Below are 27246 nucleotides of genomic sequence, written 5' to 3'. Positions count from 1 at the left end.
AACACATCGCATCGTGAATTTAAAACGAATTCTTTGAAACCTCGATACCCTAACTTCCACTAAGAACCCACTAAAGAAAGCCCTTTATTCTAAAACGGGCACTAATTACCATAAGTGGGAGCGAGAGGGGAATATTACTGTTGAAGGAGTGAGTGAGAGAGAAGTTGAAGCAAAAATAAATGAAAAAGCGTCGTATGATGTCATGGTTGTAAGGCGAATAGCGGTCAAGGGTATCTGATATAGCGAGAAGTGATATATAAAACGTATGTATGTATGTATGTATGTGTTCATGTGTAGTAGACTTGAGAAATCCTTGCGAATCGTGTTGAGCCTATATTTGGAGTGTTTAAATGAGGTGATAGTTTCTGAGATTATACTGTAGAAATCGATATACCTACATGATGTTTTCGGATTTGAGTTTTCAATATGCTGGTATGATTTTCATTATGTGCCAACAGGCCCTAAAGATTTTTTACTCTTGTATATACGCTGACATTTGGCTATTAATTCTGGAATCCAGATTCTTGACTGGGCTGTAAAGATTTTGCGATTTACTACTTATCTCGCGAAGCCCGAAAGTAAATAGGTACGTAATTATAGGTGTTTTCTTTCTCTAATGGTTAATGTTTCGTAAATGAAATTATTCTACGTCTTCGTATGTCAAGTCGTTATATTAATAAGTATGTTATCTCTCAAGACCGTTGTTTCACGTGACCGTTTCTACTTAGGGTCAAGTACCAGCTGTTTGAAAAGGTCATATTAATAATAAACTATAACTCTTTCGCAGAAACAGATTACAAACCGAAGTAATTTTAAATTCTAGGAACAATGTTTGATAAAACTTTTAGTCGTTACGTCTCATGTGTCTATTAAGGAAAACATAACTTTTTCAAATATTCTAAGAATAAAACTAACCCATCTTCACTTGGTCAGTGTAATGGACTCAAGACCTAACTCCTTCCCTCATTCGGGAGGTTCCCCTGCCCAGTAGTGGGATAATAATGAGTTAAATATTCACCAGAATTGATTTCTAAGAAAATATATTATAACTCTACATGTTTGTGGCGTATAATCTAGAAAATCGTACTAATTTTTTTAATTATTCATCAATAAAGGGAGAGATAGAGATAATCATTTTAATTACTTTATCCCTAATTGAGAAAAGATTGCAATTAAAAGGTTTGACCAGAACATGTCCGAAAAAGAAATCCAATCTTGGACCTTACCAGAGTAATAATAATGTAATAATTGCAATAGCAAAGACATCATCAAATAAAATATAACCTTGCTCTTGTAATAAATGAAGTATTTCTATAATTATGCTGTATTGACATTAAGAACAGAGATTAAGTGTGTATCTGATAATTACTGTTGTTGTTTGTTTATACATGTAATTATGTTTTTATCTTATATGTATTTATATATCATTATGTATTCAACAGTTGATGATCTTTTTACTTTTTGATATTGTCAATATTTTGGGATTCAAAATGTGTTTTTTTTTTGTTTTTTTACCGGTCAAACGCATTGGTACTCATTCTATGTGTGAATTATTCGCAAGAGTAAGGCGACATTTGTCGACAAAGATGGACAAAATAAACCTTTTTAGCGGGCCTTGAAAAAAGATGTGGCTTGGAAGGTGTTTGCGCAAGTATAAAAGTAAGGAGGAATGTAAACAAGCCTTCAAAAACTTTTTAAATGTCACTTTGTTGGAGAAAGTTTCTACAAAAGGATTATGAATCCGATCTTATGGTCAGAACCCATTTCGTTATATCTCAGTTTTCATTACATCCCATAACACAAAGTAAGATAAAATATTGTCGTAAAAACGGCATGTTACGATCGGTAGCGGCTTAATAAGTAGGGTCACTGTAAAGGTCACCATTACACAGGGCTGTACAATACAGTGACTGTTAATAAATAAAAAAAATATTTAACCCATTAACGGGGGAGGCCTTTGCCAAGCAGTGGGACAGTACCTACTTGGTAACAAAAATGTCCCACTGCTGGGTCTTCTCCCAGAACGAGGGAGCGGTAAGGCCTTGAGTCCACCACGCTCGCGGAGTGCGGGTTGGGGACTTTGCATACCTTCCAGAACTACGTCTGTAATAAAACAACGTTTTTTTATTATTTCATCTCTAAAAGTTAGTTAAGTGTTGAAACAGCTGTTTTAGTTTCCATATATTATTTACGTTCCAAAATAATCCGTATTCAAATTACTGGTTTTCTCAAAATTTGTAAAAGCCAAAAAATAGGGAAATTTTACTGTATGTCCTTCAATTACGTATAACTCTGGAATTTCAAATGTGTGAAGGGGCCAAGAAGTAATTAAAATAAAATAAACGACTAGGTATATAAAATACGCATTTACCTACTAAAACCACCCAAGTGATCATTCCTTTAGGTATGCAGGTTGCAGGTGTCAAACAGCATGCTTAATGTCAGCTAAAGCATGTAAATTGCGCCCCTAAGGGTAATGAGACTTCGCGTGCTGCATGCAAATGTCCCACCTGCATGCTCCTTGCATTATGAAGACTAAATGCTCATTGCATTTTCAACAGTTTAATTTTGTATGACTTTTAAATGGGAAATGAAAGTTTAGTAGGATTAATATTGAGGTTTTACGATAGAAATTAAGGCTGCAAAAGTAAATGTAATGTTTGTATTTTTTAAATCATGCAAGAAACTAAAATGAAGGTAAAGGAGATGCTATATAGAGAAATAAGGTTGTAGAGGTGCATCCATGAAATAAGCCTAAAAGAACAGTGTCTGAAAGACTACAGTTTCCATTATGAAAGGACTAATTTAAGGGTTTTAAACTAAAGAGCCAGAACATAAGCGACGGGAAGAATGACCTGGTGAAATCTTAGGAATAAAGTTAAGACTGAATCAATTCTAAATATAGGGCCAAAAGGACGTAACCACTTCTGAGCAAGGCCTTCTCCAAAAAAAGGAAAAGAAATCAAACTCATAGAAACCCACGCAAATTTTGTAATTTTCATAAAGATACTTGAACGCAGTATCAACTATTAAGTTAATAAGTACCTACTCCCTGGATATTCTGCTATGTATAAATACAGAGCATGTGACTTTTTTCAATGACTTTAAACAGGTAGTTTGTTTGAGGTTAAAGAACTATGTATTTTATTAGTTACGTGACATGAAACAGTGATCGTTTATGTAACTATCCGTATTGTATTTGAAAGTTTATAGCTTTTTAATGGGATTGACAAAAATGTATATTGAATTTGTAATCAATATAGCACATGGTTTCCTGATTATTGTGGTCCAAGCATTACTGCTGATGGGGCTGGTGAGATGGTAGTTTCGAATGTGGGTAGTACACGTGTTAATTGTATATTACGACTGAACAACCAAATGGAAAACGGAATTTAGTGTTTGAAATAATTTGTTTAGTGAAATATGTAATTGTGGTCCACGTAACTTATTTGCCAAACGTTTGGCAAGTAATATTTTTGTAAAGACTAAATATTGTCTAACACACTTCACAAAAACAGACTAGAAAGTAAATATTTACTTCCTGTTCTTATCTACATACGAGAGACAAACATCCATATACTAAATGCGACTGTCTATCTGTTATTTGCGTTTTCCCGGTTCACCTACTGAACCGATTTCAATGAAATTCATCAAAAAGGTAGCGCTGAACTTCCGAGACAAAAAATTTTGACATGAAAATTCGAACGTGAGATGAGCCGCGTGGTTCAGTTGTTTTACATAGTATAATACTACGTGACCCGCGCAACTTCGCTTGCGTCACATAAGAGAGAATGGGTCAAGATTTTCCCCGTGTTTGTTACATTTCTTATTGCTACTCTGCTCCTATTGGTCGTAGCGTGATGATATATAGCCTACTAGCTGACCCGCGCAACTTCGCTTGCGTCACATAAGAGAGAATGGGTCAGAATTTTCCATGTTTTTGTAACACTTTTTACTGTTACTCTGCTCCTATTGGTCGTAGCGTGATGATATAAAATATGCTTTTTTTTTACGAAAAATATTCTCAAAATTATTTATATCTCTTAGTATAACGAAGTCGCGCTAAGGCATATCCGCCATTAAAACAGTTGCCATGACAACGGAATTTTGTTAATTCAATGTCATTATAATATTGATTTTACGCGACTTCGTTGAATTTTCTGAATTTTCCCGGGAAATGCGTCATTTTCCCGGGATAAAAAGTAGCCTATGTCCTTTCTCGGGTATCAAAATATCTCCATACCAAATTTCAGGCAAATTGGTTCAGTAGTTTAGACGTGATTGAGTAGCAGACAGACAGACAGACAGACAGACAGACAGACAGAGTTACTTTCGCATTTATAATATTATAGTATGGATAGCCTTCCTCGATAAATGGACTATCTAACACTGAAAGAATTTTTCAAATCGGACCAGTAGTTTTTGAGATTAGCGCGTTCAAACGCACAAACAAACAAACTCTTCAGCTTTATAATATTAGTATAGGCAGTATATAATAAGTGCCAGCCCTAAGTTAAGCGTAGGCTTGATCAGTGAATGGGTGACGTCACCGGCGCCCACGCACTTTACGACGCAACCTTATTTGTAACGCATTTTTGTACAATGACGTTCTACAGTGATAAACTTTATTATGTACTAAACATAAATAAATACTTGTATTGTAAAGAACACCGTTTGATATTATAAAAATGATGTGATTTATTGGTATTTTTTGAGGAAATAATACAATAATTTTGTATATTTAAATATCTGTACAGTTTTAATGGATGTTTATATTTTTAGGATAAGTAAAATGATCGCGGGAAATGATTCAGGATAGAGACTGATGAAGATTCGGGAAGACCATTGCACGACAATTATGGGACAGAATGGGAAAGAAAAAAGGAAAAATATATAATATATTCTCCTTACGAGAGTTTTCAACGTTGATTGTAAAAGTACAAGAAGTAATTTAAGTACATTACTCCTAGAACGAACGGTTATACAAAATAAACAATACTCGTCCTTGCATTTTCTCATAACATACTCTGAAAGTATAAAATATAACATCATTCAACAAAAATCCGAACTCCAAAACTCTTCCTTTATGAGTTTCAAAGTATCTAGTCCAAAAATATCTACCTATTTTAAAACTAATTAATCCGGAGCTACATAATTACTTAAAATTAGGGCATTTCTAACGATCGTAGCGTTTGATGTATCGCTTTAAGGAGTTTATTTTTAAAATAAACAATTAAAAATTACTTCCAAAAAGAAATTAGACTTTATACGCTTGAGTTAAGGTGTATTTTTCAATGTATTTCCTTGCTTATTAGGTAATGTGTGAAATTTTGAGGTGATTTCATCATCACGTCTGTTAATACATTTTGACAGCTAATTGGTTTGAGATTCGCTTCAGTTTGTAGTGTTTTCTGTGTTATTACAAGGTTAGTCGTGATTGAATTGTATGCATTTGTATGGAAACCGTAAGCCGTATGTTTGTTGTGCCGTTATGCCATACTGTTATGACAAAATGCTATATTAACAACAACAGTTTTGTTATTATAGGGTATTCTAAGACAACACTCAGGTCAGGACTTTGATTGCAACTTCAAAAATTACTCCAAAGCTGCTATTTTTCAACATATTAAATCTGAAATTCTTAATGAAAATAAGTAAGAAATGAACCAGAATTCTCACATGCCTTGTTTTTAAAAGCTTCTCAAAGATCAATCTGTGGTCTATTTTTCTTACCAATTACTCAAACCTTCATAATAATCTTACTAATTGTTTATTAAAACCCTATCATGCTACCAGTTTCCTAGTAAATCTGTCAACACTCAGTCATCGCGTTACTCACAGCTATGACTTGTCAATATCATCACACCAGTTTTGGAGATGAAGCGTGACAGATGTTTGTTTACGTTCAGAGCACGTATTCTTGTTAATTGATTGCGTTTGTCTATAAATCTATAAATAAATATATTATTGTCTTTTGTATTCGAAATGTATTGTGCTACTGATAGATTAAACTACAGTATGTTTGGTTTACTGAAGGTAGCTTATAGGAACAACTTAAGAAAGCTCGTTAATACGGTCAAATAGTTGTCCTAAATAATAAAAAAATTTACCGATATTTTTACAAATTTGACATGCTAATCAAAATCTTAACCCGAAATCCTTTGTCTCTTGTTTGATTTCCGGGTTGGGCAAAGTGCTATTAAGATTCCTTTACTTGTGTTCGAACGTAGGCAGTCCAGACTTAGAAAAGTCTATATTGTATCTGTATTTACTGCATCTCTGTCTACCCCTTAGAGAATAACAGCGTTGATTTGATTCTGATAAAACATAAGTTAAATTAAAATATATACCATTATAACTACGGAAGTCACAATATGGATTAGAATGATGATCAAGCACTATACATTCTGTATCAATATAATGATGCATCACATGCATATTGTAATATTGTAATACAAATGTAACCTAACTTAGGTCACCTTTAGGAATACTAACTACCTAATTATGCTATAAAAAGAATCGTGTAATATGCACTTGCATTTATACTGTCGAATATGGTGTGGTTAAGATATGGATTATTTATTAATCCATACGTGTATGAGGAAAAAAATATCAACTGTTTAAACGGTGAAGGAAAACTTTGTGAGTAAAATGTACAGGCTTAAGAGTTATTTATGCCTGATTTCGGAGGTACCTTTAGCGGTAGTTTATCTATTCAAACTGTCATGTTTACATGAGCTTAAACGCTATTGAATAGATAAACTACCGCTAAATGTACCTCAGATACCGAGGATTAAACAGTTTTTCAAGTAATGCAAAGTTTATGTATAAATGCATATTTTACACGGGATATTTCGTATGATAGGCCCGCTGCTTAGTGGTATCATGTCTGACTCTCTGCGTTTTTAGAATGAAGCCGATGACTGAGAGCTCTTAAAGAAAAGCTGTCTCAGTCTTCACGAAACATTTCAGGATGACTTAGATCGTCCTGAAATGTTTCTCCAGTGGGTCCTGGTTATTGTCAAATAAGATAACAGCAATAAAGACAGCTTCAACAACTTTGACCACATACCTATTGCCTTCATCATTATCAAAACGTAGTGTCCCAAATTTATATCAAAAGGGGTCGAGTTTACCTCGAAAGTCATGTGTTCACCACGAGGTCGATGACCAGATGTACGGCCATCAACGCCCACGTAATACTTCACAAATTCCTACCACCCCAAGGTTTCAGTACATCTGATTGGCCGCCAACTTAGGCCAGTGTGGCGGAAACTGGCTTACCTCGAAGCGACTGACCCCCAATTAACTACTACTTGCTTCTGTATATATACCCAGTGGGGATGAAAACTTTGATATCGCGATTCAGGATCGTTTGAAATTAGAATGTGACGTTCGAATGTCATGTCAGTCGATGCGTGTGCGCTGAGGAATGTGGATGGATGTAAAAATAATGTTGTACAAAGTGTTTTTATAAATAAAAATTGTTGTGATCATGTGAAACTGAAATTGATGTACAATATTGGGAAATGAGTGCTTTAGTGCTAATGTAAAGAATTTTGTCCGAGTGAGTGTTTGTGAATATTTTGACAAGAGGGTAGGTGATAAAAATAAATGTGAGTTTATTGTTTGTTTTGATACACATTATTTTTAAGGAACTTATATTTAGGATTTGTAAAGGATTGTAAGGACTGTTTAAAGTATATGTTCATAAAGAAGCTAGGTACGTAAGCCTTCTGACATTTACCTCATATGTCGTAACCCTGACACGCAAATAATACATATTTGATTTGAACACAATTGTTAAAATAATGATGATACTTTATACTTTGTGACTGCCAAATGTAGGACAAAAACATAAAAAAAATGACTACGAGTTATTAATTTGTTTTCTTATTGTCACGCTACTGTCATAATTCAAGATCGATATGATCTCTTTAGTTTATTAAAAGTATTCCTTTAAATGCTATTGCTGTACCTACTAAGCTATGATATCTATTGATCTCTCAAATGTTTGTCATCCAAATGATTACAACCCATGAAATTATAGTCTTCATTAGTCATAATTATAGCTGTAGATCAATAATACTTTCTATCTAACATGTAAATACATATCATCTCTCTCTCCTTATAAAGAATAGATCATTTCAGACTCGTATCCATAGTCCGACAACTTAGTAGCGAGCTAAGGCTTATCAATATCTATCTCTTATAATTCCAAATACTGTTTAGCTTCGAAATAAAGTAACTGCATTAAATATTATCAAGTTTGCGGGTCACTAAAGCTCGAAATTCTAAATTTCCTATACCTCCATTAGTCGCGAACTTTGTATACAAGACTTTCTACTACTATACTACTATATCTATAATAAAAATAAATTAAACACAAATGTCGCACTGTTGGACAAGGGATTCCTCCCGTAATGAGGGAGGGATGAGGCCTTGAGTCGACCACTCTAGCCAAGTGTGGGTTGGGGGCTTAGCAAACCTTCAAGAATTGATAAGATCTCTCAGACCTGCAAGGTTGCATCACGATGTGTCCTTTCACCGTTAAAACAAGTGATAATTATTTCTAATACACAGATAACTTCGAAAAATCAATGGTGGCATCTTACAAGTTATCTACAGCAATTCAAATCTATTGCTTAAATCATTACGATCAATGTTGTCATCAATCTCTCAGACATTTGTTCTCAAATGAAAGGCACGGCTGTCGCCCACACAACTAGGCTCCTTATTAGGCAAGGATTACATTCAATATTAAGCTCAGCTGACCTTTCCCGTTTGATTTGCATTCTGGATGCTGTTTAGATAGCTAAAGTTGTACAAGTGAATGTAGTTATAATTTTAAGTAGAGAGGATTCTTTTAGGCTATAAGGACTGCTTTTTATGGTGTATAAAGTTACTAGAAATTGTATGATGTTATATTAGATGAAAAGCGAAATAGATATTCTTTTTTGTATGTTGTTTATATACTTTAATAAAAAGTGACTTATTTGCTTAGTATTAAGACATTTAAGTAGGTTATGGAAGTAAATTCCATTTAAATGATGTCTATGGGATTATTCCTATATGTATCGACGTTTTAAACTATTCTAAGTAGTTGTATCAAGTAGTTTTTACGTGGTACAAGTAACTCACTCGTTTTATGTACTAGAGCTAAGAGGTGACGAAAATTGCATTATATTTTCGAAATAAATCTTCTCACTGACCACTATGCTTGCAGCAAGTGGATTTTTCCTAAAAATTTAAAATTCCACCGTATTTTAGTCAACATTCTTTTGTATTGTTACAGATAGACAGTGACAATGGCGACGAAGTCGTACAGCAAGCACAAAGAGTACAAGGAGTACAGCACCAGCGGCACCATACCTTACACAGATGAACAATTCGGTGAGAAAACTATATCTATCTCTTTCTTACACTATAGCACGCGCTAAACAACTCTGTGTGTCTGAATATAGCTGCAAGTCGATGCAATTGGCTAAAAAAACTAAAAGGAAATTTAAGATGAGTACAGGTGATGGTGATGTGTATGTTTGTAAAAGTCCCCGAAGACAAGAGCAATTCCTAGTGCAGGACTAGCCAGAAAAAAAAACAACTTTTGCTAACTGCTGCAAAGCAGTTTGACGCGTATTATACTCGTGTAGGCTGAAGTCAAAAACCAAGAAGCTTTAATCTTTTTATACATGAATAATAAACCTACCTCTCTCTGTCGTCTCTTGTCCTACCCCAAAATGGTAATTTACAGGCGACACGTGTTCACCACTTTTGTAGATGAATCCTAACGACATGTAAAAATAATCAGGACGCGAGTTTATTTAAACATTTCTACATACATACATACATAAAGTTAAGCTATCTTTTACACTTAAGTAAAGATGTTTCTTATAAAAAAATGTTTAATTTCAGACATGATGAAATCCGAGCTAATACCGAAGGGCAGCAAGCTGGACTCGCTGGGGCGAGGGTCTGGAGGCGGCACCAGGGAGTACCACTATGAGTACAAGGAGGAGAAGCATCCCTCCGGCAAGTACGACCGCAAGGACCTGCATACTGTTGAGGTGAGGACACTGCTACACTTTCTTCAAACAGATTTCTTATCTCGCTGGCTACTGAAGACTTTTAAATTCAAATGTCTTTATTGCTAAAATTGTGGTAATACAGTAGTAGTCTTTGTTCTTTTCCGTGAGTCCGAGCGTGTGTGATTACTCATTATAAGAATCGCAATACGCAGGTACACTCTATTCCGTCACTCCCTTAGCCCGGTGGGACGGATAACCGACCAGTGAGAGGTCAGGAACATGACTGACGGCCTTTCACACTTGCCAAGACACGGAAGGCTACGGCCTGAAGGCAATCTCTGAGAAATTAACAGAATAGCTTAACATAAAATAAAAACTATAACTAATACATATAAAAACTATAACTATTACATATAAACTAACGATAAACTTAGAATAGATATAAAAGAAAAAAAAAATCCATGTATTGGATGTAAAGGGGGCAAGGAAAGTTTGTAAGGATCGTTCAATTGGTGTTCTTTCTACCCTTTTGGAAAAAGAGGTAGAAAGAGAAAATAAATTTTGCAAATCATATGACCAGCGCCAAAATTCGTCTCGTCCACTTCATAGCATCACATAACTTCACGCTGCATATAAAAACAATTAAACATGTAGCGATAAAAAACATAAAATCTACGGTACTGCATCATGACATCACTCCTTAGTCAGAGATGCAAATTGAGAGAGTGATCCAAGAAATACCTGTTAGATTAAACACTAAGTTAATACCTAGGATGATTCAGTTCGTACCTAGTTTTATAGGGAAAGGCATTAAAAATGTATATGTGATTTTTTTCCTCGAGAGTGCTGGTATGCGTTATAGGTTTAATCAAACTCGATGACTGTAACAAAGGTATTTTAATACATTAAACTGCCTTTGTGGCGCGGTTGATGAGTTAATGCCTGACGGGTTGAGGTCTTGGGTTCGAATTCTGGGTAGGACCAGAAGTCTTTTGTGAGATTTACTGGTAAGAATTTCGCAGAGATTGTCCTAAGTTAGGCAGTAGGGTCGTAGACCTTCATGCCTAGGAGAGCTCGTATAGCCGTCTGTCCTGCGCCTGACCTCTTACTGTTCGTGTCGGTTATCCGTCCCACCAGGCTATGAGAGTGAAGGAATAACGAGTGTACTTATGTATTGTGCAAACATTAACATACGAAATAAAGGAAGTAGATCGATTGCTCTTAATAAGCTCTTTTCATCTATACTAATATTATAAAGCTAAAGAGTTTGTTTGTTTGTTTGAACGCGCTAATCTCAGGAACTACAAGTCCGATTTGAACAATTCTTTCAGTTTTAGATAGCCCATTTATCGATGTTTGTATAGGAAGGCTATAGGCTATAGGCTATATATCATCACGCTACGACTAATAGGAGCAGAGCAGCAGTAAAAAATGTTACAAAAACGGGTAACATTTCGACCCATTCTCTCTTATGTGACGCAAGCGAAGTTGCGCGGGTCAGCTAGTATAAAAGAAAGCTGATGCCATGTCAGAAGAGTCCTAGAACTAATAGTATATTCTTCTCCCAGGAGTACACAATCCCGCCGCGCTCCGGGCCCAAGTCCTCGGAGTCCAGCTCGTACTACTACGAGAGGGAGGAGAGGGACCTCCCCGCCATCACTCACTCCGGCACCAGGACTTACAACTATGAGAGTTCCAGCTCCACACCAGGTTGGTATAATGGTCTACTGATCTGCAGGGAAAACTAGATTACTGATGATGTTTTACACTTAGCCAGTGACTGTACCCACCTACATACATACATTCTGTATACATAAATACACGCCTTTTTCTTATAGAGAAAAAAGTGACTTTACCTATTGTCATATTATTCATCTTAAGCATCTGGATACGCCTTAGGCTTGCTGCACTTATATTCGGTTCGATACTAATCGGCCTAGCCGGGCGGCAAAACCGAATATGCGTACCCGATCGGCACAAGCCGTACAAGTGAGTCGAGTCGGTTTCGTTGTTCGATAAATATTGAATAACCGATTATGTGTGTAGCAAGCCTAAGACTCCAAGGAAAGCTTTTGCATAATTATTATTTTAATTACAAACAAGTTAATCAGACAAAGAACTGTCTCGCAGGGTATCTAGGATATAACACTGGTCTAGGACTATATCAATGACGAATTACAATTCAGAACTCAGCAAAAAAAATCCTACAAGACTATAATACTAATGTTGGCATTTTAATTCTCGTAGGGTACTCCAAGGTGAAGAGTTCGAAGGCGACCAAAGACCTCACGCAGAACGTCGAGGAGCTGGACTCACTGCTGGATGACCTGCAGAAAGACCAGGAGAGGCAGCTTTACAAGAGTAAGTATATAGACAAAATTTTAACATACATACATATCACTCCTGTTATAACCGAAGGTTTAGGCAGAGTTGTATGAAATACCGTTTGTCTTAGTAATATAGGTGGAATGGGTTTTCGAGTAGTTTCGTGTACCACCTTCCTTCCTGGAAGAGACTTCTAAACTTGATGGAAGAGACAAGGCATGGATAGTTTACGAGGTGACCAATTGAATCTGATTAATATCTGTTTCTTGTATTTCAGATGGATACACATCAGATACGGCTGAGAGCACATCATTTGACTACAGGAAAGGGTGAGTACTAAACACTTACCCTCTTTTTTATAAACACACTATAAACCTATTTTGGTTAAAAAACCACTGTTATATGTTTTCTTTTTTTCATTTCGGTAAGGAGTGAAAGAAACAAAACTCTTTATAAGCCTTTCATAACTTCATATTAGTTCATATACTTTTATGATAAAGAGGGTTATTCTTTTGTCAACTCATTTACTGGGCCCTATTGTAGAAACTCATTTGAAGGGATTCTTTTAAAATTATTTCCAAGTAATTGCACTACGGTTTTCTTGGCGAATATTCAACAAAATTGACAATAAGCATCTTCTTACAACCTGATAAATTCCATTTCAATCTGTATAAGGTATTCTTTCCTTCCAGAACGCCGGCCAAGGCTCCATCAAGTGGCTACTCCACCCTGAAGCGTGAGGAGCGCTTGGAGTCATCGTCGTGGGGCTCCAGCCCGCCCCCCACCGTCACCAGGCAGGAGGCCATCAGGCAAGAGATGTACAGGGAGGAGAAAACTGGTCAGTGTATCACATACTATATGGCTTATCAATGACAGTGTGACCGTCGTTTGCTAATTTATTAGATCAATATTATCTAGTTGACATAGAACTAAGAAAGGATTTTAAAAATTGTTTACCACATTTCGTTACCATCAATTTAGATGTAAGATAGAAAAATATATATGAAAATCGTATCTGTTATCAACTTCGATGATATGGTGTTTCTAGACGTACAAAATAATAACTTAGCAGATTTTTCTTTGTCATATCTTAAATCAAATGTTATTTTATATAAGACAAGGACGTGCTGTGTTCTATCTTGTAGTAATATTAATAATCCTTGTTAATTGCAGAGTCCAGAGTAGTGCCTTCTCAGATATCGCCGGCGATCCCACAGGCTGTACCGCCGGTAGTGTGCACCCACTGCCACCAGTCACCTTCCACTGGCACTGTAAGTATACAGAAACATTGCATGTATAATAATAAAGCTAATTTATTGCAGTGCCATGATTTCAGCCTAAAAACAAAGTTCTGAAAAGACATTACCTATTATTTTTCCAATTTATTTTAAAGGCGTCCTAGTAAGGCCTGGTCACCTAGTATAGAAATTTTATATATTTCGTTTAGGTATATACTTAATTAGAATCCCAACTTCATAATCCTAGTATTTCAAAATAATTTAATTCTATCTTTATATAACTGTTATATTCTTGCAGCTCCCCCGCGGCACTCCCATGAACAAAGTGACGACGACAGTGAAGACGTACACGTACGAGGTGCCGGCGGGACAGGACCCCACTACCCTGCCCATCCCTGAGCACACGCACCACACCACCTACGTCACTGAGGAGGAGAATATGTCGTGAGTATTAGAGGTCTTCTTTTGTAAATTGAGGGTAGACACACTTTACGTTATTAAAAAAACTATTGCCATTTTTACACGTAATACTTATAAGACAAAATGGGACTTAAACGCGGTAAGCCACTTAAAGGCAACTACTGAATTTTTAAAGTGACTGGAGGTACATTCTTTTGTCTGATACAGTACTAGAGTACAGCATTTTTGGTCATAGACCTTTGTGTCTAGGTATGCAAAAATCAGCATCGGTCCTGCATCTGCTTTAATTTAAGTCACACCGATTCATGACAGTAATAGAACTTAAAAAATACAAATCTGATTTTAACCAGCTATTTATTAAATACCAGCCTTTATTATAACTCACGAGCTCGTTTCTTTGCAGTACCCTGAGCAGGTCGCCAGTGCCTCCAGCCCAGCTGCAGCTGTCTCCAGCTCCTCACGGCTGCCAGTACTGCTCGCACTGCAACAACACGCTGCGGGAGTACAGGACTGTCACCAGAACCGATGGTATGTACCAGATAACGAATACGTGGCGTCTACCAGAATACAATGTATAAGTAGGACTTTACCCACAAGTTTGACCCATCATCCGGCTGTGACTGTTCATTCTACGTTTTTGTAAAAATATTTTTGGTTTAGTTCAGCTTAACTACTAAATATGACTATTATATTAGTATAATATTACCTACTAAATTTGTCATGTAAACTAGTTTTTTTAAGTACAAGGTCCCTGGTGCCTCGAGAGCTGTTTTAAAAGTCCCTTATATTTTACTTAACATAAATGTAACAGACTTGTATTTATTATTTTATTCGTGTTGCAGACCGCAGCAGCGAGCGCATGGTGTACCCGTCCCCTGCCAACGAGACCAAAGTGATCCCCGCCGAGCCGCACAATGGACATGCACCTTATGTGAGTTATATATACTAAACATTTTCTAAATACTGAAGATCAACCTCAACATAAAGATACCCTATTATAGGTATGAAGTTGCTGCAATAGTTTGTAGGTTGAAAAGTAGTAGCAAAGCTACTTGCACGACTTTGACTTGATATAACAACTAGTGTCTTAAAATGAGAATCTAACGGGACTGACATGCTTTTATGCATTCTGGGATCCAGCGAAAGCACTAAACTATCACATACTTTTTGACTATAAGTATTTTGAAATTAAAAATTCTTCCTTATTCCAGGGTCCATCATCATACAAGTACTCGGAGACGTCGTACTCGTCCCACAACACGACGCAGCGCTACCCCTCCCCGCTGCCCCCCCACCCCGCGCCCCACTCCCTGCACCCCGCGCCCTCCCCCTCCCCCGGACCCTTCCCGCGCCCCACCACCCCCTCCCCCGGCACTCAGCAGCCTCCCAAGAAGTTAGATGATCTGCTCGCTGACTTCCCTGAAGCTGTAAGTATATTTTATATTAATTTTTGTTGATGATTAAGGATGGAACATACTGGCTGGTTTTTAGCTACTGATTTACAGCCACGCAACGTAATGATACATAATTAAAATCTAGATTTTTGAGATCAATTGTTCTAACTGTGACATGACTGAAAAATGTTTGATGTTCTCGCAAAATATGCTAGAGTAGAAGAAAGAAAGGAAAACATTTTCCTTTAACAAAATATTTGCTTATTAAAACTAACTTCAATGGTTAACTTGTATACTTTTAAAATCGTACAGTCTTCAGGTTTCCTTTTCATTTTTCATCTACTACAACCCATTTTCACCCATTACTTCTTTTCCCAGCGCTTCCCAACACAACCAGACGGCGTGGTCCGCCGTCGCATCGAGGTCCACGAATCACAGAACAGCTCTCAAACCCGGGACACCCGGGACACGCGGGACGGTCCCGGGACGCCGGCGCCCGCGGTCAAGCCCGCACCGGCAGTAGGCAGCAGCAGGAATGTGGCTGGACCTGCGGTGTACTACCCCCCAGGACACACGCCGTTTGCGAAGAAAGATACCCCTGTAGTGGGTGGAGGAGGATATTCATCTAGTGTGAGTATTAGACACTAAATTGCTCTTTACGTTTGAGATCAAAACTGGTATTTTTTAAGGGTTAGTCAAGGAAAGGTTCCATTAAACTTGAAGTTGTTGCTAAAGTAATATGTAACAAATAAAGAAACTGAATATTTAATTGAGTTAACTCATTAATAATTTATCAATCTAAGTTTTTTACTGAATCAGAGTCAAATCAACGCTACTCTTTTTGGAATTCATTACTTATTCATTAATAATTTTTAAACAAACCTATCTTCTAATATAAACCGAACATAATAATAACCCGAGGCAACACACCAATAACTTTTCGAAGTTATGTGTGTATTAGAAATAATTATCACATGCTCCAACGGTGAAGGAAAACATCGTGAGGAAACCTTGTATGCCTAAAATTTGTTTAATACATTTATTGAGGGCATGCAAAGTCCCCAACCCGCACTTGGCCAGCGTGGTGGACTCAAGGCCTAACCCTTCCCTCATTACGGGAAGAGACCCTTGCCCAGCAGTGGGACAGTAAGGGGTAAATTTATTTATCTATTTATCTTCTAAAATGGGGAAATTCTAAATGATCTGTTGCTCTTTTACTTTTTTCAGGCGGCTATGTCACAAGGTGGCGGCGCATACGCGTCAGGCCGAGGCATGTACGAGTACGAGTCCGGCTCCAGGATGAAGGAGAAGCGCTCCGAGACTAAGACCGCCGTGCCGATCTGCCTGCCGCTGTGCTGCGCCATGCCCTGTGTCATCATGTAACTCTGACCTCTAACCTCTAGCTTTAAGCCCGTCTAAAACATCTACGTCATTTCAGAGTAAACTTGACGTCAAAGGTCACTAAAAATATTTGTAAATGAAAATGAGTTTTCTAAAACATACTGTCATTTTCGATATTTAATAGTCGTGACCTTAGAAATCTAAAGGTCATGTTCGAGGTCAAGGCCATTTTTTAATTTCGGCAGGTTATAACATCGATGTATATTTATAATTGATAATTAAGGAAGATATAAACAAAACTCTGCTCACTTAAACCAAGAGAGAAAGAGCTTGTGATTCTGATCAACGATTTGTAACGAATCTCAATAATTTAATTATATTGTAATTAATAAAGAATAATTAAGGCAAGGGCTTAATCACTTGTTAATATTTCTCAAATAAAAACCTATAAAAATGGTGTTTAAATGTCATCTTGTAGCCCTGAAAGCCTTTCAGAAATAATTTCGTGTCAAAAACATTATATTTATAAATGTCTGTACTCAAAAGCTGAACTAACAAGGTGCCATTAATGATATTCTTACTTTAAGTAAACTCTACATTGTGTATAGAGATATTGTCATTTTTATTATTAATACATTTTATTAACTGATTTTTGTGTTTTTATTTTGTTATTATAATTTTATTTATTTAGCTATTATATTTATTTAGACTCGTGCAGCTCTGCTCACCCATTTTTTCTCCCTCTATGTTACAATATATAGTGTCTTAAATACAATTTTACAAAACCAGTGATACAGGGGTGCTCTAAAACTCAACTTTTATACTTTTAAATACACGGATAACTTAAACGGGTATAGACAAATTAAAACAAGATGTAAGAACAGTTAATTCATGACTTTATTTCATTATCCATTCAATTCATACACATAGTCGTTACACTAGAGAAAATATTTCCTCGATCACTATAAGATAATATTTCTCGTTTATTTTACATCACATTTAACATTTTAGACGCTAAGTTTAAATTTAAACTATTACTGAAGTACAATTTACTTGTTTTATGGCAAACTACATGATACATGAAGATATTATGTGAAATAATACTACTTAAAACGCGAATTTTAAGCGAAATTATCGCTTGCGTCTCGCGAGCCTAACTTGAACATGCTCTCAGCGGCCCCTGCTCAAGCTGAGCACTGAAAGGCGCTTATTCCGAGCACGCTCAATTCCAGAATAAGTGATTGCTTTCATACAATTAAAAATAATTATGAACAATATAATTTTTAACTCCTGGTCCCGAAAGCAATTTTATACATACGCTCAAATAATCTACACAAAATTCATTGTTTATATTTTTGGTCTCCATCAAACAATAGTTGCCGTTGCTCATAGCGCGTGAAATTAACATTTTACGGGTAATCATATTTCCACCCTGTGTTACCATGCACGAAAACTAAATTTAGACTAAATTTACAAATAATTAACCGATGAGTATTACAAAACAATATTTTTTACGATAACGAAATTAGTCTTTAACGCCGAAATTAACTTTAAAAGGGTCTTCCTTACTATCAATAGTATTTAAAATTGATAAAAGGACACTTCGAATCAGAAAGTCTTGACGCATTCAATTATAATTATACTGAAATCATTTACAATATTAATATTTTACATTGTTGAGTACTTTTGAAATATATTCCTCAAAAAATGCTAAATCATTTTAGAACATTGAATTTATTCAGTAGAATCATAAATAAACGCTGTGTAAACAACAAAGATTATTTCATGACTGTTGTTAGTTTCTGATATTAATAAAATAATATAAATCGACCACTTATTCATTCTTGCAAACATACAAGAAACAGACAAGTAGTCCATTTATAAAAAAAAGTGATAATTGATCAAACGAATTTTATCATCGGAATGTTCAGTGACAATCATTTAAAAGAATTATCGCAATTACGGTCAAAATAAAAACTTGTGACGGCATTATTTCAGAAAAATAGATTTACAAATAATAAAAATATTCACCCATGATATTAATATTTTATTTGGTAAAATTCAATTTTATTTTATTTAATTCTCATATAAGTTTTACAAAGATCATAATGTCATAGGTGAAATACTTCAACATATTTGCAAAGATTTCTTCATAAGCCCATAGCGTGCCCATAACAGTAGCTCATGTGGCCACGGTTAAGTCCAATTTATCCTTTTATAAATTTAAACATTTTAACGCAAGTGGTTTTAACAAAAATGTTTTATAATCATTGAACAAGAATAAACAATTATTCGGAAGACATTGCTTGAGACCTCCGTCATTTCATTAGTTTACAAATAAATGAACAATTAGTGTACGTATTTATTAGATATTTATATGTATTTTGTAATATTTGCTCAAAATCTAACAGATTCTCACAAAAAATATTGTATTTCGTTGTTATTAAAATAATCGTTATGTACTTAAAGATATTATTTACGTTTATAATGGATACTGTATCTGAAATTACTGGTTGACTACGAAATCCTTCAAATATACTTCACACGGGCATCAAATTTTGGACTTGACGACCCACAAAATAAGGTTTATTTTTCGATTTATATCTCAGTAGTCACATTGTTTTACGTATACATAATTAACAATATTTCAATTCACATGTAACTCTATAGTCCCAATCCCATACTTGGTCAGTGTGGTGGACTCTCTTCCCTCATTCCGGGAAGAGACCCTTACCCAGCAGTGGGACTGTATGTTCGATTTTAAGCAATTATTACAAAATAATAATTAATGGAGGCTCAACATATGGCACTGACACTAAATTACTGGAATGTTCCATTATACCTTCACGCCCACACTGTCAGGGTGCGGGCAGAAGTGTTTAATTCATTTGTTAATAGTTAAGTAACTGATACTAAATAGTTAATGAAACAAATTACTATGTTAATAGACACAAATATGAAAAAACACGAAAACAATGTTGTTTGTTGTGGTATACACAAATATAATAACTTGATTGAAATATTTTTAGTTAAAATTGATTTATTATTTCGATACCTTGAATCCATATTTCATATGAAGACTTAGGAAGTTCCATATTAAATGAATTGCGAAATCAATTTATTTACGCGAAATATATGATTATGAATGGTTAAAAGATTTATGTCATCAGAATTTTATCTCTCCTATACTTATGTATACCACAACAATCATATCTCTACAAAACTAAAAACATGTAGTAAAAAAATATTGCATTCAAATACACTAAGAAAGCATGTTTTGTTTAAAAATATATCACATTACGTCACGTACCCTGCCCGGACACACACACATCACGCTACCCCGCATAAGAGGCTCGACAGAAACGCTATAATACCAATAAAACAACCCTTATACAAAAAAAGCCTGATTACGTCCCTTAAAAATAGAAAAAAATGTATACTTATTTTATTTTTTACGAAAAAATAAGTACGTTTATACATAAAAAAGCTGTCGATGTGTGTTTTAGTCGAAACAGGGCAAAACTATACTAAAAAAAACACTAAAAACTAAAACTAAAAAATGAGATTTAATATTAAAAAGACTTATAAAGAAAATTAAATTTGAAGGGAGCGCGGGCGCTTACTCCGTTTGTATAACATCACAATTAATAAAATAAAATTATTTATGTTATTATTTATTTTTCTTGTAGTATTTTTGCCAACGCCTCAACATTGTAATACTGAAAAGCGATATTTTTGAAAACAAATCGCGTTTGTATCGTGCTGCCGTATATACTGATTTACATTGTGAAACTATCATGAAACCAAAAAATAAAATATTAATCATCACTACCGAAATATCAATTTTGAAAGGCATCTTTCAAAGCAAATAAAAGTAGATACATACTGTCTTTGTGAGTATCAGTTAAAATAATTTAACTTTTGTAGTGAACCACTAAAACGTATCCACAAAATATGTTGATTGATTCTAAATATCATTACTTTACTCAGACTATTACAAACTTGCGAACTACATCATAGGTCATTCCTTTTGCTCGCACTTACAAGCCCTATGAACATTTTATTACATTGTCTTAACCCTATTATCCTTCTGGATATAACATAGTTCGTACATTTGTAATCATCCTAGTACAAAGATATTTACTTTAAAAGCAAAAGTTTTAATAAATTACTTTAAGAATAGTTTCATGCTCCTTTTCTTATTTCATATTATGTCCATTATTTTTCACCCACATGATAATTTCCCAATCTTCAAGGTATTAAATTAAAAGTGTCGGCAGCACTCATCTAATGCCAAATGACTAAAACTATGAGCAGTCTAAACAAAGCTTACAACATGTTTTTTTTTACAATATTTTTTTTTATAATTTTTATGTTTCAATCACGACACCGAACGCCGGTTTTAGACAATTATGAATTATTAATAATTAATAATACAGATTTTAAACTTAATAATTTTAACTATATAAATAAAAATTTATCACCAAAATGTATGTACGCAAATAAATTTTGAACAATTAAACTAAAATGGATATTTTTTTATATTTGTAACTGTCTGGACAAGGTTTGTATAGGATCGATGGGATCAAAATTCCCATAGGAATGGAATCAATAGGATATGTTTGTACTATACCCAGACGAAGTCGGGCCAGGCCCCTAGTATAATATCTACGTTGCAAAATATGTAGTTCAAAATTCAATATAATACTTTTATTTCTAAAAATCTAATATTTTTATCAGGCTTTAACAATAGTAATGAATAAACAGATTAAACGAAGTATTAGTCTTTAAATTTCGTTTTTAAATAAGCCTTTGATCGAAAACTAGCCTCCAAAGATAAAATAAGCGTATTGTTCCAAAATTGTACTAAAATATTATTATTAATTCATAATTGTAAGATAATGAATCTGCGACCAGTCTATGTTCTAATAAATTAATAATTTTGATATCATCACACTAATCTAACAAGGTAGGCAGAATCTATTGTTTTATTAACATGAGTCCGTACAAAATTGGTCGTTTTTGTAACAAAAATCTGCAAACCTGTGTAAAAATGTTTTGAATTGTATGAAAAATGTTATATTTTGAATTCCTACCTACCTTATATTGAAAAATGTTCTAGAAATATATACAAGAAGTCGCAGAAACATCATATTTTATACTAATACCGGCTTAAACACATACAATCCTATTAAAACACAGTTTATTCATAATCAAAAAATCTTTAACCTATCATCTCACTATTTGAAGCCTATCACGCGACATAATTGAACACTGCTCACCCCCACGCAGATTTAAGTAATTAAGCAAAGCTCGCTTGCCCATCTATTTCGCGTCCTCGCAATGTTTGCTTAACTTATTGTGTAAAATGACACTCACACTAATAGTTGAACGTTCGTTAGTGTTGTTGTCTCGCTCGCACATGTGAGAGTGACGTAAGTCTTATTTCTCGCCGGAGGAGGAGCTAGAGGCCCGGCCCCGCCCCTTTTTGCCTCTCTTGTCGTCTGAGCTGTCTTTTTCTGTGGGTTTCTCTTGTGGGGGTTCAGGTTTTTGCGGTGGTTGCGGCTGCGGGGGTTGATTGCCGCTCTGAAAGTTAGCAAAGAGGCGATAAAATTATATAATGCAGATTTATGACATCTATTTATAGGATTTTTTACTGACATCGTTGAATATTGGCTCGTATTCCGTTATTCTTATATACCAAACTCGATTATGTTAATATAACGCATTAATAGCATTCAAATTATATGAAGTGCCGCAGATCCGTAAAATAATGCTAATGTAAAATTATCTTTATGAACCTTAACCTTGAAATTGTTTTTTTATTTCATTTCTATCTTTCTATTTTGAAACAGACTACTTGACAAATGCTTTCCCTGGCTGTACTTTTTTTAATGTATGATTATGTGCTTATCAAAATCAGACGTGCTACGAATGCCTACAACGGTATGGAACCTAGAATCAAACAGTTTAATTTATGTTGTACCTTTTTCTTGGCGTGTTTGTCAGTCTTCTTGTTGTTCCGGTGGTCGTCGTCGTCGCGGTCGCGCGTGCCCTTGCGCCCCATCACGCCCAGCAGCTTCGACACCATGCTGTTCTTGCTGCGACCCTCCGACTCCAGCGGCTCTGGCGACTGGAATCACAACAGATTCGTTAAATTTATATTACATATATCGTTTTATAGTAGAGTCTCCTCCCATAATGAGGGAGGGGTTGGGCATTAAGTCCACCGCGCTGGCCAAGTGCGGTACTAACTTAAACTGGAGATTAATTTAAAGGTTTATTTTAATTCCCTTATTAGGTTACAGGGCTTTAGATGTTACGTAAATATATTTTGAAACCCTTTGTGATAAAATAATGAATAATTGTTAAATTTTGTCAGAAAAGCTTCTACGGCTTTTGCGCCAAAGCGATTGTAACAATATTTAGTATGTAGACAGTTAAAAGCCTACGAAAACATAATCTACAACTTTTTTTACATTATACACGGCTGAAAATGAATGTAATTTCTAAGCGAACGTAGCCGCATGGGTTAGCTAGTTCTTAATATATTCTTACCTTTATAGTGTCCACAGAATCCTGTTTCTTCAATCCTTCAATCTTCTTGATGGACTCGCTTCTCTTTGCTTCTGCCTTCTCTTGTTTCTTCTCTTTCTCCTTCTCCAACTTCTTCTCTGCTTTATCTTGCTTCTCCACCTTTTTCACGGAGCCCGTCCTTTGTAAAAAGATAAAATTGAATAATTTTTCCAAGGGTTAGTGTTCCTCATTGTTTAACGCATTGCTTGAGGACATGTTAAGTCCTCAACCCGCACTAAGCGTGGTGGACTTAAGGGCTAATCTCTCGCTCATTCGGGAGGATATCCTTGCCCAGCAGTGGGATGATTATTGTATGTATTAAAAACTAGAACGGGCACTATAGCGTGAGGTTGAAAATATTCGAATTATAAATTTTTTTTGCGTAATTTACCTATTCAAAATGATTCAACGCAGGTAATAGCCTAATACATCGTTCTAATGTCAGATTTAATTAAACGGTAGATACTATAGCATGAACAAAAGTTACAAATTGATATAATAAGTATGAAAAGAAGTCTCACCTCTCCATAACCTTCTCAATTTTACTCTTATCTTCTTTCACAACTTCTTTCTCTTCAATCTTCACAGAAGACTCTTGCTTCTTCAGCTCCGGCTTCTCCTTCCCTTTACCCTTCTCCTTGGCCTTCAAGTCTTCGTCCTTCAGGCTCGAGTCTGACTTCTTCCTGGTTTTCGGCTGGTTTTCCGTAACCTCCTGGGTTGTGACAGGTTGGTTACGAATGTGCTGTGTGTGTTGGATGTGCTGTACCGCTTTCGGTGGGTTTAGCTTCTCTTCTATTGTGATGCTCGGTTCTGTGCTTGTTCGACTGTCGTCCGCTGAAAAATGTGATAAAAATTGTTAGTTATATTAATAACAAGTTATATTGCAGACCACTGGCGACACACTTGTTAGACTTTAATTCATAGTATTATTGGTACAGTGGAAACTTGTTTTAGAAAAATAGTTGAGTGCAAATTTATTTATTCGTTTAGGACAAACAACAAAGCATACACCAAGAATCAGTACATAATAGGATACATAAATCATCAATCTATACTAATTATTGGTCAAACATTAGTTTCCGGCAAACGTTATTAAGTGTTCGTAGACTCTTCGTGCGTACACGTATTTAACTGTTTTATATAAAAAAAAAAATTACTATTCGGAAACATTACTCGATTTTTCGGAAGCAGTCAAATATGACTGCCTCTCTGGTGCAGTGGTTTAGGTCGCCACGCCGCGCCGCTACCATCGCGTCGGGAGGTCATGGGTTCGATTCCCACACGCGACGATTATTTGTGCGATCCACAATTCTTTTTGCGGGAGTAGTCTTTTCCTTTTGCTTTATTTTTTTTTAAATTTAAAAGACAATTTTTATATTTAATCGTAAATCAATACTCACCTCCATAAATATCCCTGGAGGTGTCCAAGTTGGAGAGATCAGCAGACGTATCGGCGATGAAGGACTCGTCGGAGAGAGACAGCGAGGCGAACGACGTCGACGTGTCCAGCGTGGACTTGTCCAGGGACGGCTTCGGCGACGACGTGAACATGCTCGGGGTTGACTGTTTCGCGGGGGTCCTGGGGGTAAAACGAATGTTAGAGAGATATTTATTTGTTTAAATTTATTTACATTGAACTATGTTTTGTAGATTGATTTCAGCTAATTACGATAACATTTTATGCAATGCTACATAAGATAAGGGTTGGAATTGTTTTAGAATACATAATAAAAGATAATTGTAATGTAAACTAAGCCCATTTATTTTATATTTCAGCATAAGTAGTTCCTTTGTACTAAAGCTTAAGAGACACTTAAGGAGCGGGATTGTATTCTAACGTGTGAATAGCTCCACCGTGTTTATTCGGGAACAAACAGTTGAGGCGCGAGTGAGAGAGAGAGTGTGTGGATGACACAACAACGGTTGATTGCTAGAAATACCAAAATCGCAAGTACGGTTTTTAGTACGTCGTTACCTATTGGGCAAGTTCCTGGCATGGTGCGTGGGCGAGTCCTTCTCCTCGGCGATCCTGGGCAGCGGCGCGGGCGGCTCGTCCTGCTTGTCGGCGGGCGGCGGCGTGGGCGTGGGCGGGGCCGGCGCCGCCGCGCGCCACACCACGCCGCGCCGCGCCGCGCCGCCCGCCACCGCGGACCCGCCCGCGCCGCCCACCCCCGCGCAGCACAGCGGCGAGATCGAGCACTTGGACTCGGCCGAGCGAGGGTGCAGTCTACACAAACAATTATAATACAAGTTAGAATATACTAAAGTTTAAAAATATGGCGTATAGTTTTAAAAAAATAAGCTTATTCATACATAGCGCAATTAAATACATCTTACTAGCGCTTTTAAGCAATAACCATAACATAGGTACCTACTTAAAAAATAAACAAAATTAAATTCAAATTGACACAAAAGTAAGAATATTTGACTTTGACTTTTAATATCTGTACATCGATATTTAAAACGCATAAAGCATATCGTAGACTGCTAATTTACAAGCTATTTACCATCTTAAAACAATATAAAATAATAAAGTCTACATAAACCGATTACTATTTACTATTTATATACATAATAAAATTCAAAAACATTATTCTGTACACTATAAACACCGACTATCAATAATTCAACCAAAAAACAACTAATATTTTTCATACAACAACATCGATATGAGTGTGAAGTAGTATAATGTAAATGAAATGAATAGAGCATGCATCATGAATAATGATTTAAAGCACACACAAAAAGCACATCCAATTTCATAGTTCAAAACATAAAAACCATTTTCCAATATGAAATATCAAAAATATAACTCGATTTCGTATCTGCATCTTTTTTAAAGCAATATCTATACATTCTACAGCTTATTGTATGGAATATAAACAACAGAAAAATCGAGTTAAACCTGCATGCAATAATATTATGTTAGTTTTGTCTAACTACTACTACTCACCACTGACTAAAATACCAGGAACAAAATCACCACAGCAAGCACTCTATGTGTTACTTGTTACAAATATATACCAAATTCAGTTAGTTTAAGACTTAATCTTAAATTACCACCAAAGAACTTTTGAAGTGAATATAATTTTGGCATATAGCTTCTTATCGCTACTGTGTGTAAAGCGATACGTACGAACGATATTTTACGAATAAGTATACACTCGTGTACGTGAATATAAATCGACAAGCACTGTCATATACGAAGTAATACTTAACAAATACAACTGTAATATATAAATGTATTGTATTTATATAAATTATCTATTTAATATTCTATCACCGATTCTGCAAATATATTTACAAATGGCTATAGGCGCAACAACAACTAATGTAACCTAATAACTGAATAATACAATATATCTTTATCAAAATATATGGTCTAATTTGTTGTTCAATTGATCCCTATCTAGAAAATATTTGGAACACTAGATTTCTTACTGTATCCAGTGGATATTTGTAACAAATCCCACAGTATCCATCAAGCACATATTGCTATTCATACCTGTCGGGCGACAGCGCCCGTCGCAGTAGCGGCGAGGCGGGGTCGCGGCGCGGCCAGGCGCGGCGCGGCGCCCCGCAGTCCCGCGCCGCCAGCGGGGACGGGCTGCGCGCCTCGCAACGACTGCCGTGCCCATATGATACGAGTGAGTGAGTGGGACATGAGGGCTTATAGCACGATGTTAGTTTTACTTGACTTTTCTTATTAACCGACTTAAAAAAAGAGGTTGTCATTTTGACCTGTATGTAGGTGTTGTTTGTGCGAGATTGTTTCGCGTTTGTTATTAATTTCACTATCCGGCTATTGGACAAAAGTGATGTATTTTAATTTGTAATATAAGAACAAAAAAAATATAAGTTCTCGATATTCTTTATAGTTCTTTTTCATTTAGATACAATGGGAAACGAATTATTCAGATTTTTTAA

General features: G+C 35.7%; 2 protein-coding genes across 5 annotated transcripts in view; one reads left to right on the top strand and one right to left on the bottom strand.

Annotated features, from left to right (window-relative positions):
* Positions 1–17393, top strand: part of LOC142983880 (uncharacterized) — a 43208-nt gene extending 25815 nt beyond the window's left edge. The window contains exons 1-14 of one of the 4 annotated variants that reach the window (XM_076131057.1): positions 7453–7597; positions 9296–9393; positions 9913–10064; positions 11594–11735; positions 12273–12386; positions 12628–12679; positions 13043–13188; positions 13524–13621; positions 13887–14032; positions 14412–14536; positions 14851–14939; positions 15220–15435; positions 15781–16032; positions 16630–17393. In XM_076131057.1, the coding sequence (XP_075987172.1) occupies positions 9309–9393; positions 9913–10064; positions 11594–11735; positions 12273–12386; positions 12628–12679; positions 13043–13188; positions 13524–13621; positions 13887–14032; positions 14412–14536; positions 14851–14939; positions 15220–15435; positions 15781–16032; positions 16630–16785 (1773 nt within the window). In that variant the 5' untranslated portion in view covers positions 7453–7597; positions 9296–9308 and the 3' untranslated portion in view covers positions 16786–17393. Of the gene's footprint in view, positions 1–7452; positions 7617–9295; positions 9394–9912; positions 10065–11593; positions 11736–12272; positions 12387–12627; positions 12680–13042; positions 13189–13523; positions 13622–13886; positions 14033–14411; positions 14537–14850; positions 14940–15219; positions 15436–15780; positions 16033–16629 lie in introns of those variants that run through there. The other 3 variants (XM_076131055.1, XM_076131056.1, XM_076131054.1) reach the window with 3 other exon arrangements.
* A 225-nt stretch (positions 17394–17618) lies between these two features.
* Positions 17619–27246, bottom strand: part of dop (microtubule-associated serine/threonine (MAST) protein kinase dop) — a 118851-nt gene continuing 109223 nt past the window's right edge. The window contains exons 32-38 of the mRNA XM_076130896.1: positions 26825–26944; positions 25295–25546; positions 24720–24898; positions 23841–24153; positions 23302–23458; positions 22730–22876; positions 17619–22329 (exon numbers count right to left, since the gene is read on the bottom strand). Of these exons, the coding sequence (XP_075987011.1) occupies positions 22186–22329; positions 22730–22876; positions 23302–23458; positions 23841–24153; positions 24720–24898; positions 25295–25546; positions 26825–26944 (1312 nt within the window). The 3' untranslated portion in view covers positions 17619–22185. The remainder of the gene's footprint in view (positions 22330–22729; positions 22877–23301; positions 23459–23840; positions 24154–24719; positions 24899–25294; positions 25547–26824; positions 26945–27246) is intronic.

Source organism: Anticarsia gemmatalis, chromosome 25 (genome assembly GCF_050436995.1).
Source record: "Anticarsia gemmatalis isolate Benzon Research Colony breed Stoneville strain chromosome 25, ilAntGemm2 primary, whole genome shotgun sequence".
In the NCBI taxonomy this organism is placed as follows: Eukaryota; Metazoa; Arthropoda; class Insecta; order Lepidoptera; family Erebidae; genus Anticarsia; species Anticarsia gemmatalis.
Note: the sequence above shows the minus strand (reverse complement) of the source record. Positions and strands in the feature narration are given on the sequence as shown.